Source organism: Gadus morhua, unplaced genomic scaffold (genome assembly GCF_902167405.1).
Source record: "Gadus morhua unplaced genomic scaffold, gadMor3.0, whole genome shotgun sequence".
Classification (NCBI taxonomy): Eukaryota; Metazoa; Chordata; class Actinopteri; order Gadiformes; family Gadidae; genus Gadus; species Gadus morhua.
The window spans coordinates 9,392-26,719 of NW_021963995.1; the positions used below are offsets into that span (position 1 = coordinate 9,392).

Genomic DNA, 17,328 nt, shown 5'->3' on the forward strand with positions numbered 1-17,328 from the left:
GTGAGGGGCTGATAGGGGGGGCTTTGATACTGATAGCGGCCCGGGCACTGATAGCGCTGAGAGCACGGCAGACCTTCACACTCTGCCAGCATGTCTTGATGTGTCTGGAGCCCCTATCTCTGTGGAGGAGCACCCCCTATCTCTGTGGAGGAGCACCCCCCAACACGGGCTGCCACCAACAGCGCTTTGTGCAGGCGCTTTGGTAGCCCTCTCTGGCCCTCCTTGTCTCCTCCTCTCGGCCTCCCTCCCTCCCTCGTCTCCTTGTCTCCTCGTCTCCTCCTCTCCTCCTCTCTCTGTCTTTTTCCCTCTCTGGTCTCCTTGTCTCCTCCTCTCTCCCTCTCGTCTCCTCCTCTCTCCCTCTCTTGCCCTCTCTTGTCACCTTGTTTCCTTCTCTCTCACTCTCTTGTCTCCTCCTCTCTTCCTCTCTTGTCTTCTCCTCTCTCCCTCTCTTGCCCTCTCTTGTCACCTTGTCTCCTTCTCTATCCCTCTCTTGTCACCTCCTCTCTCCCTCTCTTGCCCTCTCGTCACCTTGTCTCCTTCTCTCTCCCTTCTCTTGTCTCCCTCTCTTGCCCTCTCTTGTCATCTTGTTTCCTTCTCTCTCCCTCTCTCGTGTCCTTCTCCCCTCCTCCTGCTCTGTCTTTTGCTCCCTCTCGTCACCTCCTCTCTCACTCCCTCTGTCTTTTGCACTCTCTCTCTCTCTCTGTCTTTCTCTCTTATCCTTCTTATCACAAAGCAGCCATCAATGAGTGTGGCGGTACCACGATGGTTCACCCGCTGTCGAGCGCATCTCACGGCTCTTTTCTCGGTTCCCACTGTGCGGAAGTTCTCACCGTGGTGGTGAAAGTACCTAATGCAAGCTGGAAGTGAAACTAGAGCCGAACATCCCACCTCAAGGGAGTCAGACCACAGAAACCCATACCTGCCCACCCTTTGTTTGCATGTTTCGTTCCTCCATTTTATCTCTGCCCATTCAGAAGTACGGCTTAAAGATTAATCAAATTCAAATCGGAATCGCGATGTAATAGAACGTGATATGCATTCGCAAAGGCTACAAGAAAAAAAAAAGATTATTTTCAATCTTTATTCTTTGGGGTTTTGTTAGCGTAGCTGACTGGAGATCAGTTAGATTTATATTTATTTTTCTTCTACGATTCTATAGTTAAATAAAGTGAATGAATGGATGAATGTCGGGTAATATTGAACAGCACTTCGAGTGGCCGCTGGTTAGAAAAGTGCTGTGTCAATGCAGTGTATTAACTCGACCGACCCGTAGACTCTTCCCATGTCACTCACCTCCACCTCCCTCTCTCTCCGTGTTACCCAGGGTTCGCCTTCCCGGAGTGGGCCTACAAGCCCGAGTCCAGCCCGGGCTCCAGACAGATCCAGCTGTGGCACTTCATCCTGGAGCTGCTGAGGAAGGAGGAGTACCACGAGGTGATCGCCTGGCAGGGCGACTACGGGGAGTTCGTCATCAAGGACCCCGACGAGGTGGCACGCCTGTGGGGGGCGCGCAAGTGCAAACCCCAGATGAACTACGACAAGCTGAGCCGTGCACTGAGGTGAGAGGAGGGAGGGAGAGGAGGGAGGGAGGGGAGAGGTGGGAGGAGGGAGGGTGGGGAGAGGAGGAGGGAAGAAAAAGAGGAGCAGGGAGGAAGGGAGAGAAGGGGAGGAGGGATGCAAGAAGAAGGGGAGGAGGGAGGGAAGAAGAAGAATAATAAGAAGAGGAGGAGGAGGAAAGGAAGAAGGAGAGGAGGGAAGGAGAGGAGAGGAGGGAAGGAGAGGAGGGAGGAAGGGAGGGAAGGAGAGGAGGGATTGAAGAAGAGGGGATATTTTGTGTTGGTGATGAGTTTTATTGTTGCGTGTGTTGGAGATACATTTGTTTACAGTTTGTCGTGTGTGTTGGCGATGACGGTCTCAGTGGTTGTTGATATGTGTTTTGTTTCTGTGTTGGTGATGTTTTTGTTGTTGTATTGGTGATGGGGTGTCAGCTGGTCGGTGTGTTGGTTGTTGCACACACTACCACACACACTACCACACAAACGCACAAACACACCCCCTACTAGCACACGCAACATGTGGAGTGCTGAGAACAGTCCTCATTTAGATCTCAAGCTGTCAACAGGAACATACACACGCATGTTCGGAGCTTACGGTTCCCGCGGCGACCGACTTGTTCCGCCACCTAGACCCACACAAACGCGCACAGAAATACACGCAGATCTCCTCCACACCAGCTGCCTTTTGTTTGTGTTTGTGTTGGTGTTGTGCGTTGGACTTGGGTCTGTCGACGTGACTCAGGGTGTGCGATCGAGTGTGGTCCGAACACGACGGCACTGCACTCAGAGCTACAGGGATACAAAGTCCTGGAGGCCTCTCGGTTATTGACTCAGCCTGAGGCCTTTTATCACACGCTCCACAGGGACTTACAGGGGTTTGATGTATGGATAAGGAGGAGGCTGGACTTAACTGTCTAACCCCTACCTGCTCCTTAGTGACCCCATGACGGGCGTTAAGGAGCAGGTAGGGGTTAGACAGTACAGAGACAGGTCACTAAGGAGCAGGTTCAGGGTTAGACAGTACAGAGACAGGTCATTAAGGAGCAGGTTCAGGGTTAGACAGTACAGAGACAGGTCATTAAGGAGCAGGTAGGGGTTAGACAGTACTGGTAGATCATTAAGGAGCAGGTAGGGGTTAGACAGTGCAGAGACAGGTCATTAAGGACTAGGTAGGGGTGAGACAGTACAGAGACAGGTCATTAAGGAGCAGGTAGGGGTTAGACAGTACAGAGACAGGTCATTAAGGAGCAGGTAGGGGTTAGACAGTACACAGACAGGTCACTAAGGAGCAGGTAGGGGTTAGACAGTACAGAAACAGGTCATTAAGGAGCAGGTAGGGGTTAGAGAGTACAGAGACAGGTCATTAAGGAGCAGGTAGGGGTTAGACAGTACAGAGACAGGTCATTAAGGAGCAGGTAGGGGTTAGACAGTACAGAGACAGGTCATTAAGGAGCAGGTAGGGGTTAGAGAGTACAGAGACAGGTCATTAAGGAGCAGGTAGGGGTTAGACAGTACAGAGACAGGTCATTAAGGAGCAGGTAAGGGTTAGACAGTACAGAGACAGGTCATTAAGGAGCAGGTAGGGGTTAGACAGTAGAGAGACAGGTCATTAAGGAGCAGGTAGGGGTTAGACAGTACAGACAGGTCATTAAGGAGCAGGTAGGGGTTAGACAGTACAGACAGGTCTTTAAGGAGCAGGTAGGGGTTAGACAGTAGAGAGACAGGTCATTAAGGAGCAGGTAGGGGTTAGACAGTACACACAGGTCACTAAGGAGCAGGTAGGGGTTAGACAGTACAGACAGGTCACTAAGGAGCAGGCAGGGGTTAGACAGTACACACAGGTCACTAAGGAGCAGGTAGGGGTTAGACAGTACAGACAGGTCACTAAGGAGCAGGTAGGGGTTAGACAGTACAGAGACAGGTCATTAAGGAGCAGGCAGGGGTTAGACAGTACACACAGGTCACTAAGGAGCAGGTAGGGGTTAGACAGTACAGACAGGTCACTAAGGAGCAGGTAGGGGTTAGACAGTGCAGAGTAAATGATAGCGGGTCGCGGCGCTGGCGTGCCTGTATAGTTGTCACAGTGACATGCCGGAGGAGGCTAGCTGATCGACAACAGCACAGGTACATCTGAGCCTGTCCAGCTGTACAGTGCACACCTGGAGAGCATCGCGTGTGACATGGTGCGGGCCCCTGAGTGGGGGGCCCTCGCGTCTGGGCTGCGGTCTCTCAGCGGCGTCTTTATTGGAACGCGGCCGCTAATGAACCGGCTGCTCTCCATTAACTCAGCGTCTGATTGATCCCGCTCGCTTTGATGTGAAGGGGTTGATCTTAACGTGTGTGTGTGTGTGTGTGTGTCTTATTTTGAATGTGTGTGTGTGTGTCTTATTTTGAGTGTGTGTGTGTGTGTGTGTGTGTGTGTGTGTTATTTTGAATGTGTGTGTGTGTGTGTTATTTTGAATGTGTGTGTGTGTGTTATTTTGAATGTGTGTGAGTGTGTGTTATTTTGAATGTGTGTGAGTGTGTGTTATTTTGAGTGTGTTATTTTGAATGTGTGTGTGTGTGTGTTATTTTGAATGCGTATGTTTGTGTGTTTTTTAAAGTGTGTGTGTTTGTTGTTATAAACTTGTGTGTGCTTGTGTTTTTACTGTGTTTTTTTTTTTATGCTTGCCTGTGTGTGTGTGTGTGGGTACTTGTGTTTCAACGCGTGTGTGCTTTGTTTTTAATGCATGCCTGCATTCGGTGTGTGTCTGTGTGTGTGTGCCTTTGTTGGACTTGATTTGAAGTGAGGAGGAAGAAGAGCCCCCCCCCCCCCCCCCCCTCTTCATTAGCCAGCTAACATTAGCTGCGTGTTAGCACCTTAGCGCTAGGCCTGGGTTTCCTTTGTGTGTGGGGTCGACCCAGTTTGTTCTGAGGTGTGTGTTGTGAACCCAATGAGGACCAGTGGCGCTCCTCGTGTCACGTGACCCCGGTTCTCCGCCAGCGTTGGAGTCACATGCGGGACACGTGCTCAAGGCCCTTTTGTGCGTTTGCGTTGTGTGGGTGTGCGTTTGTTCCGGGGCTGAGTGTGCGTGCCGGCCTCTAGTCCGGGTTGTGAGTGGATTGCTTCTCCCGCTGGTTGAGTTGAAGTGCTGCCGCTCAAGCACCTGTTGGCACGACGACCGACGGCCAATCACGGCGAGCCACTCAGCGAGGCACTGTGTGCTACATGCGGCTGGCTAACGCGCGACTTTGTTGGCCGTGAAGTACCTGGCCGCTGGCGGAGAGTTGGATGGAGGAATAATGACTGTAACCACTCAGGAAGACCTTCTGGGGTTATAACAGTCAGACAGAAACATCATCCTCGTCTCACTTGTGATATCTGATGGAGCGATGCAGGGAGTTACGGATGGGTTGAACACCTGACTCCTGAAAATATGTGTCACTGTGTGTGACTGTCTCTCTCTCTCTATTTGTAAGTGTCTCTCCCTCTTTGGGTCTCTGGCTCTCCCTCTATTTGTATCTCTCTCTCGGTCTCTTTCTCTCTGTGTGTACCTGTCGCTCTCTCTCTGTGTATTATTGTCTCTCCCTCTGTGTGTCTGTGATGGTCTCTCCCTCTGTGTGTCTGTGATGGTCTCTCCCTCTGTGTCTGACGGTCTCTCCCTGACTCTCTCCAGGTATTACTACAACAAGAGGATCCTCCATAAGACCAAGGGGAAACGCTTCACCTACAAGTTCAACTTCAACAAGCTGGTCCTGGTGAACTACCCCTTCATCGACATGGGCTCTGGTCAGTGCACACAAACACGCATCTCGGAACACACAGACACACGCATGTCAGTAAACACGCGCACACACCTTACACACATGTCAGTACACACACACACACACACCTCACACACATCAGTTCACACAGTCGCACACATCTTGAAGCATATAACACACACGCACACGCACACACGTCAGTACACACACACACTTCACACACATGTCAGCTCACACAGTCGCACACATCTTTAAGCACATAGCTCACACACGTGTCAGTACACATCACACGCATACACATGCGCGTCACACACATGTCGGTACACAACCATAGCTCCACACACTTGGCATGCACGTCGTTCACACTGTTCAGTCCCAGATCCACTCAAACTCTCTTGTGACACACATGGTGTGTGTCAATATGAATGCTGAGCATTTTGTTAACACACTCCAGATACACATGTGTGTAGACCCCCCCCCCCCCCCCCCAGACACACCCCCGGGGGCTGTGGGGCGTAAACAGAGTGGTGGCTCTTGACGGGCGTCCAGCACCCGTCTCTTATTATGGGATGTCTGATGTGGTCTGCCCCACACACACGCATGCATTAATATTGAAGACACACATGCACGTTGACACACACACATGGTTTGCATGAATATGGTTTCTATACACACACAGAAAGAACAAACAAAGCTTTGAGACTAATTCTGAAAGCCATCGTGGACACACACACACACACACACACACACACACACACACACACACACACACACACACACACACACACACACACACACACACACACACACACACACACACACACACACACACACACACACACACACACACACGGTAGTGGAAACTCTGGAGCAGCCCATCCTGTGTTTGTGATGGCAGTAAGTGAGACTTTTCCAATATTTAAGGGGTTGTCTGGCTCCGCGCGGGGCAGCCTGTCAGCGAGCCAGACCCTCCATCATACTGCTGCACACGCACTATTTCATCTGTGTACAACTTGTCCTCCACTGCTTCGGGTTAACTTTAGCTTTTTTTACCCTTTTCCGTCCTTGCTAAACTGTGTGTTTTTTTTTTTTTTTTTTTTTTTTTTTTTTTTAACATGAACACTCCCCTGCTGATGTAGTGTTCGTACTGTAGTAGAACGAGCAGTGCTCTGGCCAGGCTGACGTGTTCCTAGTACTAATACTATTGAGTACCGCTCGTAGTTATTATGAGCTCATGATGAGGTCATACTACTAAAACAAATGAACGGCTTAATACATTTACATTTAAGGCAGTAGCAGACGCTTGTACCCAAAAGCGACTCACAATAGGTACATTTGTCGGGAGAAAGAGAAACGACAATATAGCGTTGTCGGCACAGTAAGGATGTTCATAGAACCAAGTGTCAAGCACTAACAATCACTAAGTTAACCCATTCCCTGTACGCAACAGAGAAAGCAATTAGTTAGTAGTGGTAGTGATTTCCTCATCTGTCACTCCTAACACACACACACACACACACACACACACACACACACACACACACACACACACACACACACACACACACACACACACACACACACACACACACACACACACACACCAGGGATGGAAATTAACACCCGCCACCCGCCATTTGCGGGTGGATTTGTATGGTGGTGGGTGAATTGTGTCACTTCACCCGCCACTGTGTCGGGTAATACTTTCCAGTAAGGTCAGATCAAATTTGCATATTTAATATTCGTTATACGGCGCTGTGCAGTTCCACAACCATTACTGTCAACATCCCTTCTTCTTCTACGCCTCTTTTGCTGAACTGCAACTGTCCGGCATCCGGGATAATATAGGCTACCAGTAATAGGCTCTCAAGTCTCACGCATTCGGCGTTTGACACACGCAATTCAATCCATGCACACGCTCACACGCCACACTTCGTATTTCTCACGCAGAGAAATTACCAGGATAGCGCCCACCAATTTGGGCCGCTATTAAACAGGTAGGAATCAAAAGGGTTTCCCGTACGTAGGGTAACCAGACATCGTCTTTTGCCCAGACATGCCCTCCTTTTGAGACACTTTTAAAAAATGTGTGGCGGAATTTAAAAATCGTCCGGGATTTTATTAAAGCCTCATACATGTTCTCATTGTATTTGCGTTGCGTTTCTTTGGGTCGTTCGCAAACTAGTTATGCTACGCCCTCCCCTACTCAGTTCTGTTCGCTTTGCATTGGAGGAAGTGAGTAGGGGGCGTGGTTAAGTAGAGCCTTCAGATTGGACGGTTTGACTTACGCAGTTACCGTCGTGTATTTTTTTTTTTTTACCATTATTGTTTTATAGGGACAAACATTAACAAATTTCTCCCACAGGGGATTGATAACGTTCTATCTATTGAACAGAAAGAAACACTTGGTCATACTTTACATATTTTATCACAGCATTGGCCTATTGAATGCCACAGATATATTTCCAGCATTGGACTGAATGCCACATAAATATATAATTATGTTTTTGCACGTTTGCAAAGTTTAAAAGTTCAGGGTATAAAGTTCAAGTATATGCCTCTACTAGCCAATAGGCTAATAGCCTTTTGAGGCAATGTTTTTTCTGAGTATTAGTGTTAAGGGCCAATAATGCTTACTATCAGACGTTACCATGTCTGTGGACACATTTGTATTCAGGCACTAATTAGATTGACTTATGATGGTGTAGCCATGCATGTTGTTTTATTGTTAACATGTCAATTTGTTTAAAATGTACGCATATATTAAAAAAATATATGGCACATAAAAAGTGGCTGGTAAAAAAGATGAGTGGCTGGTAGATTTTTAAATCTACCTGCCACAGTGGCTGGTGGGCAAAAAAGTTAACTTCCATCTCTGACACACACACACACACACACACACACACACACACACACACACACACACACACACACACACACACACACACACACACACACACACACACACACACACACACACACACACACACACTGTGTGTGTCCCTCAGAGCTCTTATACTAGTAATTAGTACCAACTCGTTGTAGTTCATAGCAGTATCTTGTCTCAGTGTGCTCCAGACGAGATTGGAGCGGGGGTCTCGGTGCTACTAGTTATAATTAGAGCTGTCAAGCGATTAAAATATTTAATCGCGATTAATCGCATTAATGTCATAGTTAACTCACGATTAATCGCGATTAATCGCAATTCTTTTTTCTATGCTAAATATCCCTTTATTTCTTTGTTCCATTAACTGTTCTCATTGTAATGCTCTTATCAACATGGAGAAGTGCATCGGCTTGCCTTGTGCAAATGTTTTTTTATTGATAACAACATGAGCATATACTGATCAAAACAGGACGATACAAAAAAAAAGCCTATAGAGCAACTAAACGATGAACATACAAACATACTGCCTTGAACATAGCAGTCAGGCTACTACTTCTTTGTTTTGAGCCAAAGGAAAGGAATTTTTTTTTATTTTTTAAATACAATAATTGCGTTAATCGCGCGACAAAAAAAAATTAACGCCGTTAAACTTGGTTTGCGTTAACGCCGTTAATAACGCGTTTAACTGACGGCACTAGTTATAAACCATGGTATATCCTCTGAGTCAGTCTCTTAATACTCTCTCTCTCTCCCCCCCCCCCCCCCCCCCCCCCCCAGGACGCGTCCCCCAGAGCGCCCCGCCCATCACCAGCGGCGGCTCCCACTTCCGCTTCCCGCCCTCCACGCCGTCGGAGGTGCTCTCCCCCAGCGAGGACCTCCGCAGCCCGGGGGTGTTCAGCGGCGTGGCCCGGCGCATGGCGCGGGGCTCCGTCAGCGACTGCAGCGACGGCACCTCCACCAACTCGGAGCTGGAGGAGACGGTGGGGGGCGGTGGCGGTGGGGCCCCCGGCGACGACCGGGGCCTGGGGGGGCCCGACCGCTCCTTCAGGGGCCTCCTGCCGCCGCGCATGACCCACGAGTCCCTGTTCCGCATGTACGGCTCCGGGGCGCACCTGGCCAGGCCCACCCCGCGGGTCCACTCGGAGCAGCTGTCCCCCTTCCCCGTGTCCCCGCTGCCCGGCCCCGGGGGCCACCTGGGCCCCGCACTCTCCCCGGGTCTGTCCATGACGCCGGGCTCCCACCTGCCCTACACCCCGTCCCCCTCCATGTCCTCCCCCATGCTGGGCTCCCACTTCTCCTTCAACGCGGACGACATGAAGCGCTACCTGCAGGCCCACGCCCAGTCGGTGTACAACTACCACCTGAGCCCCCGCGCCTTCCTGCACTACCCAAACATCCTGATCCCCCAGCCGCACCGGCCCGCGCCGCCGCCGCCCCCGCCGCCGCCGCCGCAGCCGCAGCCCGCCCACGACAAGCCCCCCGCCCACCACCTGCTGCACGCCCCCCCGCCGCCGCCCATGCACCTCTCCCATTCGCTGGCGGGGTCCCTGGGGGCGGGGCTGGACGACCAGCAGCATCCCTCCCCCTTCAAGTTCAAGCTGCAGCCGCCGCCGCTCGGACGCAAGCAGCGGGACGGGGGCTGCTCCTCCTCCTCCTCCGCCCACGGCCAATCGGCGGCCTCCGCGGGCTCCGGCATGCACTCTAACCACGCTGCCATGGCGACGCCCAAGATCAAGGTACGTCCCCACGATGACGGAGTGTGTATTATGGGATGGTGAGTGTGTATTATGGGATGTTTTTTGCAGCAGAAGGCTGAATCATTACAGTCCACCAGGGTTCATGGATATTGCAAAAATGTAGCGTGCATTAAACGCATGTTGGCGGCATGATGCTCAGGGGGTGGAGCGGGTTGGCTGGTCACAGGGAGGTGGCTGGATCGAGATCTTCACCCTGACTGCTCCCGACTTTGCCCTGCGTGGCTGACTCCGCCATCGATGTGTGAACGTGTGCGTGAACGGGTGAATGTGAGGCAGTATCAGTAAAGCGCTTTGAGGGTTAGGCCGCTGGTCAGAAAAACGCTGTTTATTTACCCTCGTTGTTCCCTCCCCCCGCCACCAGGTGGAGCCCATCTCCGACAACGAGTCCGAGGAGGTGGAGGTGACCGACATCAGCGAGGAGGACGAGCAGATGAATCACCACGGCGACGGCGACGGCGACGACGACGACGACTACGGCGACGATGACGAGGGCGACGTGTTCACCCCGACCAGCCGGCCCAAGCTCCTCCCCCACCACCAGCACCACCAGCACCCCCACCACCACCACGCCCTCCACCGCTACATCCCCGGCCACCTGCAGCTCGGCAACGGGACCGCCGGCCGGCCCCCGCCTCCGCTCCATAGCAACAAGCCGCCGCAGCATCAGCACCACCCCCACCACCACCCGGAGGACGACGAGGACGACGAGGACGTCTTCAAGACCCCGGCCACGCCCCCTCTGAGCGCGGGCCTCCCGCCCCTCCCCCTGCTGAGCCTGAAGAGCGAGCCGGGTCAGGGGTCGGCTCCCATCAGCCCCGGCGGCACGCTGTGCATCCCCCTCAAGCTGCGCTTCAAGCGGCGCTGGAGCGAGGACCAGAAGATGGAGGCGGACGGCGAGAGGGAGGAGGCGGAGGACAAGAAGGTGCGGAGCGCCGAGCAAGAGGACGGGGAGGTGGCCAGAGGAGCAGCAGCAGCAGTAGGAGGAGCAGGGGGGGGGGTGGAGGGCCTGGGGGTGGCCCCACCCACCCAGCGTCGCTCCTCCTCCGAGCTGCAGAGGGCCACCGCCCAGCTGTCCCTGGAGAACTCCGGCTGCTGAGACATGCGCGCACGGTCACGCACGCACACACACATACATGCCCAGGCAGCTTCCCACCGACGCCTTAACGCATGAGAACACACACCTGCGAGACCAGACCCTCATGAGTGTGTGAACCTGTGTGTGTGTGTGTGTGTGTGTGTGTGTGTGTGTGTGTGTGGGGGGGAGGGGGGGCCTTCAGCACCTCCACACATCCAACATGAACACGGCAGAATGTGTCCCTGCTTCGACCTTCTAACACTAAAGACTGAACCTCTACTCAGCCTCAAACTCACCCAGTGGGGGCCCCCCATTCTGGGCCCCTGTTCTACCAAGAGCCCCCTCGATGCGGCCCCCAGATGTTTGAACTCACACAACACAAGTCCATGTTTCTCTGCAGGTTCGAGAAGAGGGCTTGGAGTCCAGCTGTGTTGGCCGGTCAGGATGATAAGCATCCGGGTCCACTTACCCCTTCACCTGTCCTTAACGCGTTTCACCTGTCCTTAACGAGCTCACCTGTCCCTAACGAGTCCCTCTAATCAAGCTGCCTGATTGGATGTGGCTAATCGGAGCAGCGTCCGATCCACCAGCAGCGTGATGTGATGAAATATAAATGAATTACACAAAATGGAGAAGGGATGCCTCTAGGCCACACCCACAAACGCCACCCCTCCCCGACAAGATGGAGGACGCTTCAACAACACAATTATAAACAGTCAATGAAATTGGATCACATGACCAGTCTGGTTCCGACAAGGCGATCAGTGTCTTACTCTGAAAGGAACAAACCAATCACAGCCTTCAAACCTAATGAACGGAACTAGCCAATCACAGCCTTCAAACCTAATGACCGGAACTAGCCAATCACAGCCTTCGAACAAGGGACTGCATCAAGGCAGCCTCACCCCCACCCCCCCCCCCCCCCACACGTCTGGCGGACGTTAAACCAATCAGAACAGCAGACGGTCAGTCGCTCCCGGGCCAGGTAAGGCCTCTGATTGGACACCATGTTAGGCTTCTCCCTCCCCACGGTTCGAGGACGCTGATTGGTAGAGAGCGCCGTACGGAACCCTGTAATTATGTACACTTTCTCCTTTTCAACCAATGGGCTTTGAGAGAACTGCGGGGGACCGGCCAATGGGAGGGAATGAGGGAGTCGGGAGGAGGAGCTGAGGCATTGGTTGACTCCTCCTCCTCCTGAAGAGAAAACAGTTTATATATACAAGCAGAAGTGGTGTATCTGTATGTGCTGTGTGTCTCAGTGTTCTCCAAGGACAGTAGTGCCTCGTGCAGAGAGAGTGAGGGAGAGAGAGAGTGAGGGAGGGAGAGAGAGAGAGAGAGTGAGGGAGAGAGAGTGAGGGAGGGAGAGAGAGAGAGAGGGAGGAGAGAGAGAGAGAGAGAGAGTGAGGGAGGGAGAGAGAGGGAGGGAGAGAGAGAGAGAGAGTGAGGGAGGGAGAGAGTGAGGGAGGGAGAGAGAGAGAGAGAGAGAGAGAGAGAGAGAGAGAGAGAGTGAGGGAGAGAGAGAGGGCGAGTGAGGAGAGAGAGGGAGAGTGAGGGAGAGAGAGAGTGAGGGGGAGAGAGAGACAGAGAGAGAGAGCGAGCGACTGGCTCTGAGGGCGTTCGGAGATCCGCTGATCGGCCCTTTCTGTCCTCTTTTTGTCTCTATTTTCGGCGCGTTGTGTGTGCGATAATGGCCCGTCTGTTGCCTCGGTCCGCCTCGGGCCCCGTCGTCGTGACGACCGGGCTGCGTGACGACGGGTGATGTGCTCGACGACAACAACAACAAGGACCACAACAGGAATGCCCACGACGTACGCCTCCACGAGACGTTTTAAACACGCGCTCTTTTCTACGACGTTTTATCAGTATAGTGTAAAAGAAATCGATATAATGCGCCCATTTTAACGAACAAAAAGACGACGAAGAATACTGTGCCTTTTTTTAGAAAGCCCCTCCCCCTTTTAGCCAAACGACTCAGAGGACCATCATGCCTTCTGTTTTTATTTTAAAAAAGAACTACAAAATAAAAGCACAACGGACGCATAAATACTATATTTGAATATCTATGGAAACGAAAAAGAAATGCTATATTTCACTGCCGCCATTTCATACCGATCATGAAGAATCCTTTCTATTTTTGAGTGCTATATCTATATATGTATAGATATAGATATAGAGAGAGAGAGATATATCTATTTGACTGGCCGTATTCTCAGCGGTGTTCTGCAGCCGGGTATGACAGTAGCTCCTGTATATTTTCATAGTATTGACACAGCAGGGTCCCTCGTCTCCTGGCTGTTTGTTTCCACGTCCCGGCGCGCCCAGGTGGGTGGGGCAACCGGGCAGGAGTGGTTTAAGTCGACCGCCGGTGGAAACACACATGGAACAGCTTTCTCCCCTCCTCCCCGACGGCCGTGCTGCTGTCTGGCAGCGGCGAGTGGGGCCCCGCCCTGCTGGCCCAGCCTGGCCGGGGCGCTCCGTAGGGTAAAACAAACACGCCTTCGCTCAGGTCTGGGCGGAAAGGGGCGGGTTGTTAAAGTGTATGTCCTGGGGTAGGGGGGACACACACACACACACACACACACACACACACACACACACACACACACACACACACACACACACACACACACACACACACACACACACACACACACACACACACACACACACTCTCTCTCGTACACAAAGCGTGGCTTCACTGTGGCTGCCAGCGGGGACGGTGACATCACACGTGACATCAGACACCCCTACACACTCTCTGGTGTAGACGGCATAACCATAGCTACCGCACACATCCAGACGCACACACACGCTCAGGGCAGACGCACACACACCAGACACACAGAGCCGTTCTGAAAGAGGGGGAAATGACATCACAGAAACCACAAAATAGACTGCAAGGGAGGGACTTCCCGGCATCCGAAGTGCGTGTGTGTGTGTGTGTCTGTGATTTAAAGGCAGCCGGCAGGGTTTTGAACCTCGTAGTTTTGTACCGTGACGTCCGATTGTTAAAAGTTACCAGCGACGCTCTCGTTCCTCCGAAGAGAAACCCCGAACTAACGTTAAACACCCAGCGATGCACACACTGCCCAGACCATTGCTGCCTTGCCAGTTGCTTGAAGCCAATAAAATCACTTTTGCCGTTAAAATATCCTCCCACAAAACTCCCCGATGACGATTATTTTTGATCCTTTTCTAGTATTTGTTCCCCCTTCCTTCCGACTTGTATTACTGTTACTCTTGTAATTATATTATTAACATAACGTTTTGTTCCTTCTTGCCAAATGCCCGCCTCTTCCTGAAGCTTCGTATTTTCGTTCTCGGCGTCGCGCCTTTTGAGTCCCTGCAGAGGTTAACCAGCTAGTTAACCGTTAACCGGCTAGTTAGCCTTCTAGTTAGCCTAGCTAGCTATCCATGCTAGCCGCGTGGCTTAACCGCAACCTTTCACAACCAGCAACACGAGGGGTTTGAGTTATCAACTGCTTTTTATTTGAACAATTCGGTTGTTTTAATTTCCTTATATTTTATTTTATTTTTTACCTTTTTATGTATATATCTATAACTTTCTTTCCATTTCGGAGGGGTGTATTCTTGTAAGAAGCGTTGATTTATTTTGTTTAACCTTGGTATTTGAGCATGTCGCCCTCCAGGATGAAGAGAGGGGAGGAGGGGCATGGAACAGACATCTGTATTTTGTTTATCTTGTATCTTTTCATCTTCATTTGTAATTAAACAGTAATCAGGGTACATTAAAAAAACAGGTTAAAATGGATGGATGTCTTGTCTTTTTTTTTTTGATTGTCGCATGTTGGGATTTTTTCACACTATGTGACATGAAATTATTTTCTTTCGTCTAAATTTTTTTTTTTTTAATGAGTTTAATTCAGTGTTTTTTAGTATTGTTTTGTTTTAATCTTTCGCATCAAACGTTAGAGAAGTTGTTCAGATAAACTAGAATCGATGCAGGATTAGGCTGGCGATTTTATTTCCTATTTTGAACCGAGTTTTACTCGAACACATCTCCCGCATTGTGGTCATGTTCACCTAAATTTGGGGAAGAATAACCACTTTTGAAGGTAGTAGTTGGGCTTCATGAAGATAGTACATAATCTTGAATTCAACTTCTCTTACAACTTCAGAATCAGTATTTAACTTTGAGAGGACGTCGTCTCTGGAGAAATGGCCGTGGGCGACGCAGACGTGAATAATGATGCTCTAAAACCGTTTACTCTCTAAGGACATCTTCACCGGTGTTGATGGCCATCATCACCCTGCAGACCTCGAAAAATAAACTCCTTCTTTACAACTCGACAGTTTATTTCAGCTTTAACCACCAGAACAGTCCCCTCCTTGCTTCGAGCTCGTGTGATGAGCTGATGAATGATACTTCATTGGCGATTGGCTCTGAAAGATGAACTGCCAACCAGGCATTCTGCGGGTTATTGTTATGACCGATGGTCACTCCTTTGGCGGTTAGATCGATGCACGCACAAATAAATAATGTTAACGTGACTTAACCTCCTTGGTCAACATCCAGCGGCATAACACATAATCTGGACCGATCTTTTGGATGCTTGTTTTAAACTGCTGTTCAAAAGGATATTACAAGTATTTTACATTTTAATAAATGAAAAGTATTGTTGGCAGTGGTCGGTACTGCAGGGGGAGAGACAGGCACCCCAACTAGGACACCACTGACCTCTCCTGGTCTCGGTCGGTACTGCAGTCTAATAGACGCCTAAACAACGGAATACAGGCCTGCATGTTCTTTCTTTTCGGAGAAGAATGTTTGAACATTGTGCTTGTTATAATTAGCAATGTTGATGTAGACCTTCATTCTCCTTCCTGTATACGCGCTGTTTCCTAACTGCTTAAAACACCCTCTGATTGGATGACCGTCTTTGTTAGACTGAGATTCAAATACAACAGATTCATTTTGTTGATACAGCATATAAATATCTTGTTCTTGTAGGCCTACTGATCATATCAACATGCGCTTGTTTTGCTGTGTGTGTGTAAGAGAAAGAGGCTGACCATCTAAGCTGATACAAAAAACGAGCTGTATACTATTTGCAAGGCTGTTAAACAATATAATCAAGTAATGAAGCTCCTAGATGCACATTAAACAAGTAAAAACATCTTGCATATTAAAAATAAGCCAAACCTATCGAACCAATAGTGGCTCTAACATATCATCTATTAAGACATGGTATCGGAACTACCTCCTTTTTTTTTTTACTTTTTAATATTACTATATTATATTTGGATAACAAACACATACAATTATTCAGGCCCTGAACCGTAATAACGTAATTGGAGAAGTTGAAGTTATCCAGAAAACTTGTAGAATCTTGAGTTTTCCTCCCGAGTAATCTTACCGTGAGGCGGACCCAATGTGCAGGTCCACGGCCCGCCTGCAGGGGGCGATGGCTCTCCACTGCAGGCCCAGGGCCCGCCAGCAGGGGGCGAGGGACCGCCAGTGCAGATCCATGGCCCGCCAGCAGGGGGCGGTGGCCCTCCTCTGCAGGCCCAGGGCCTGCCCAGCAGGGGGTGGTGGACCTCCTCTGCAGCTCCACGGCTCGCCAGCAGGGGCGGTGGACCTTTACTGCAGGTCCATGGCCCGCCAGCAGGGGGCGACGGTACTAATCTGCAGCTCCACGGCCCGCCAGCAGGGAGCGATGGAGCGCCACTGCAGGTCCACGGGTATTTGGGTATTTGTGGAAGTAAACTGGGCCAGTGGGTCCTCGGCAGCGTCGAAGATATCTGATTTGCAGAATTCCCCCTTCCACTTTCCATCTGCTCCTACGCCTTGTGTCTTAGAAAGCTGAGCTCCCGTGAGAGTGATTTAATAATTAATCATTTAAGACCGGGTAATATCAGTGATTAAGGTACAATGCTTGCAGGCAATAGACTAATAGCAAACACAGTAAAGCACCTTTCTTTCACAAACTCTAGACTACACCTACAGCTAGAGCAAACCTACTGAGAGACATACTTTGGTTGCCACTATTAATACAAATAATGGTGTGTGTGTGTGTGTGTGTGTGTGTGTGTGTGTGTGTGTGTGTGTGTGTGTGTGTGTGTGTGTGTGTATCCATCTTCTGGCCCGGATATCATGGTCGAGGTGTGTTTTATTTTTGAGTCGTCTGTGTTGTGGTCTGTCCCTCAGCAGTATTGCATAACAACACTTGTCCACACATGTACGCCTGTGGTGCTGAGTTTGTAATAACCCAACAACACTTAGTGAATCATCAGTCTGTGTGTGTGTGTATAAGAGAGGGAGGGGGAGAGAGAGGGGGGGGGGGG

General features: G+C 50.6%; 1 protein-coding gene across 1 annotated transcript; it reads left to right on the forward strand.

Moving 5' to 3' along the window:
* The first annotated feature begins 1,287 nt into the window (after window positions 1-1,287).
* On the forward strand, window positions 1,288-12,401 carry LOC115538680 (ETS domain-containing transcription factor ERF). The gene is made up of 4 exons (XM_030350071.1): window positions 1,288-1,559; window positions 5,213-5,325; window positions 8,965-9,923; window positions 10,306-12,401. Exons 1-4 carry the CDS (start codon window positions 1,528-1,530, stop codon window positions 11,038-11,040), a joined length of 1,839 nt encoding a protein of 612 aa, XP_030205931.1. The 5' UTR covers window positions 1,288-1,527; the 3' UTR covers window positions 11,041-12,401.
* The last annotated feature ends 4,927 nt before the right edge of the window (window positions 12,402-17,328 follow it).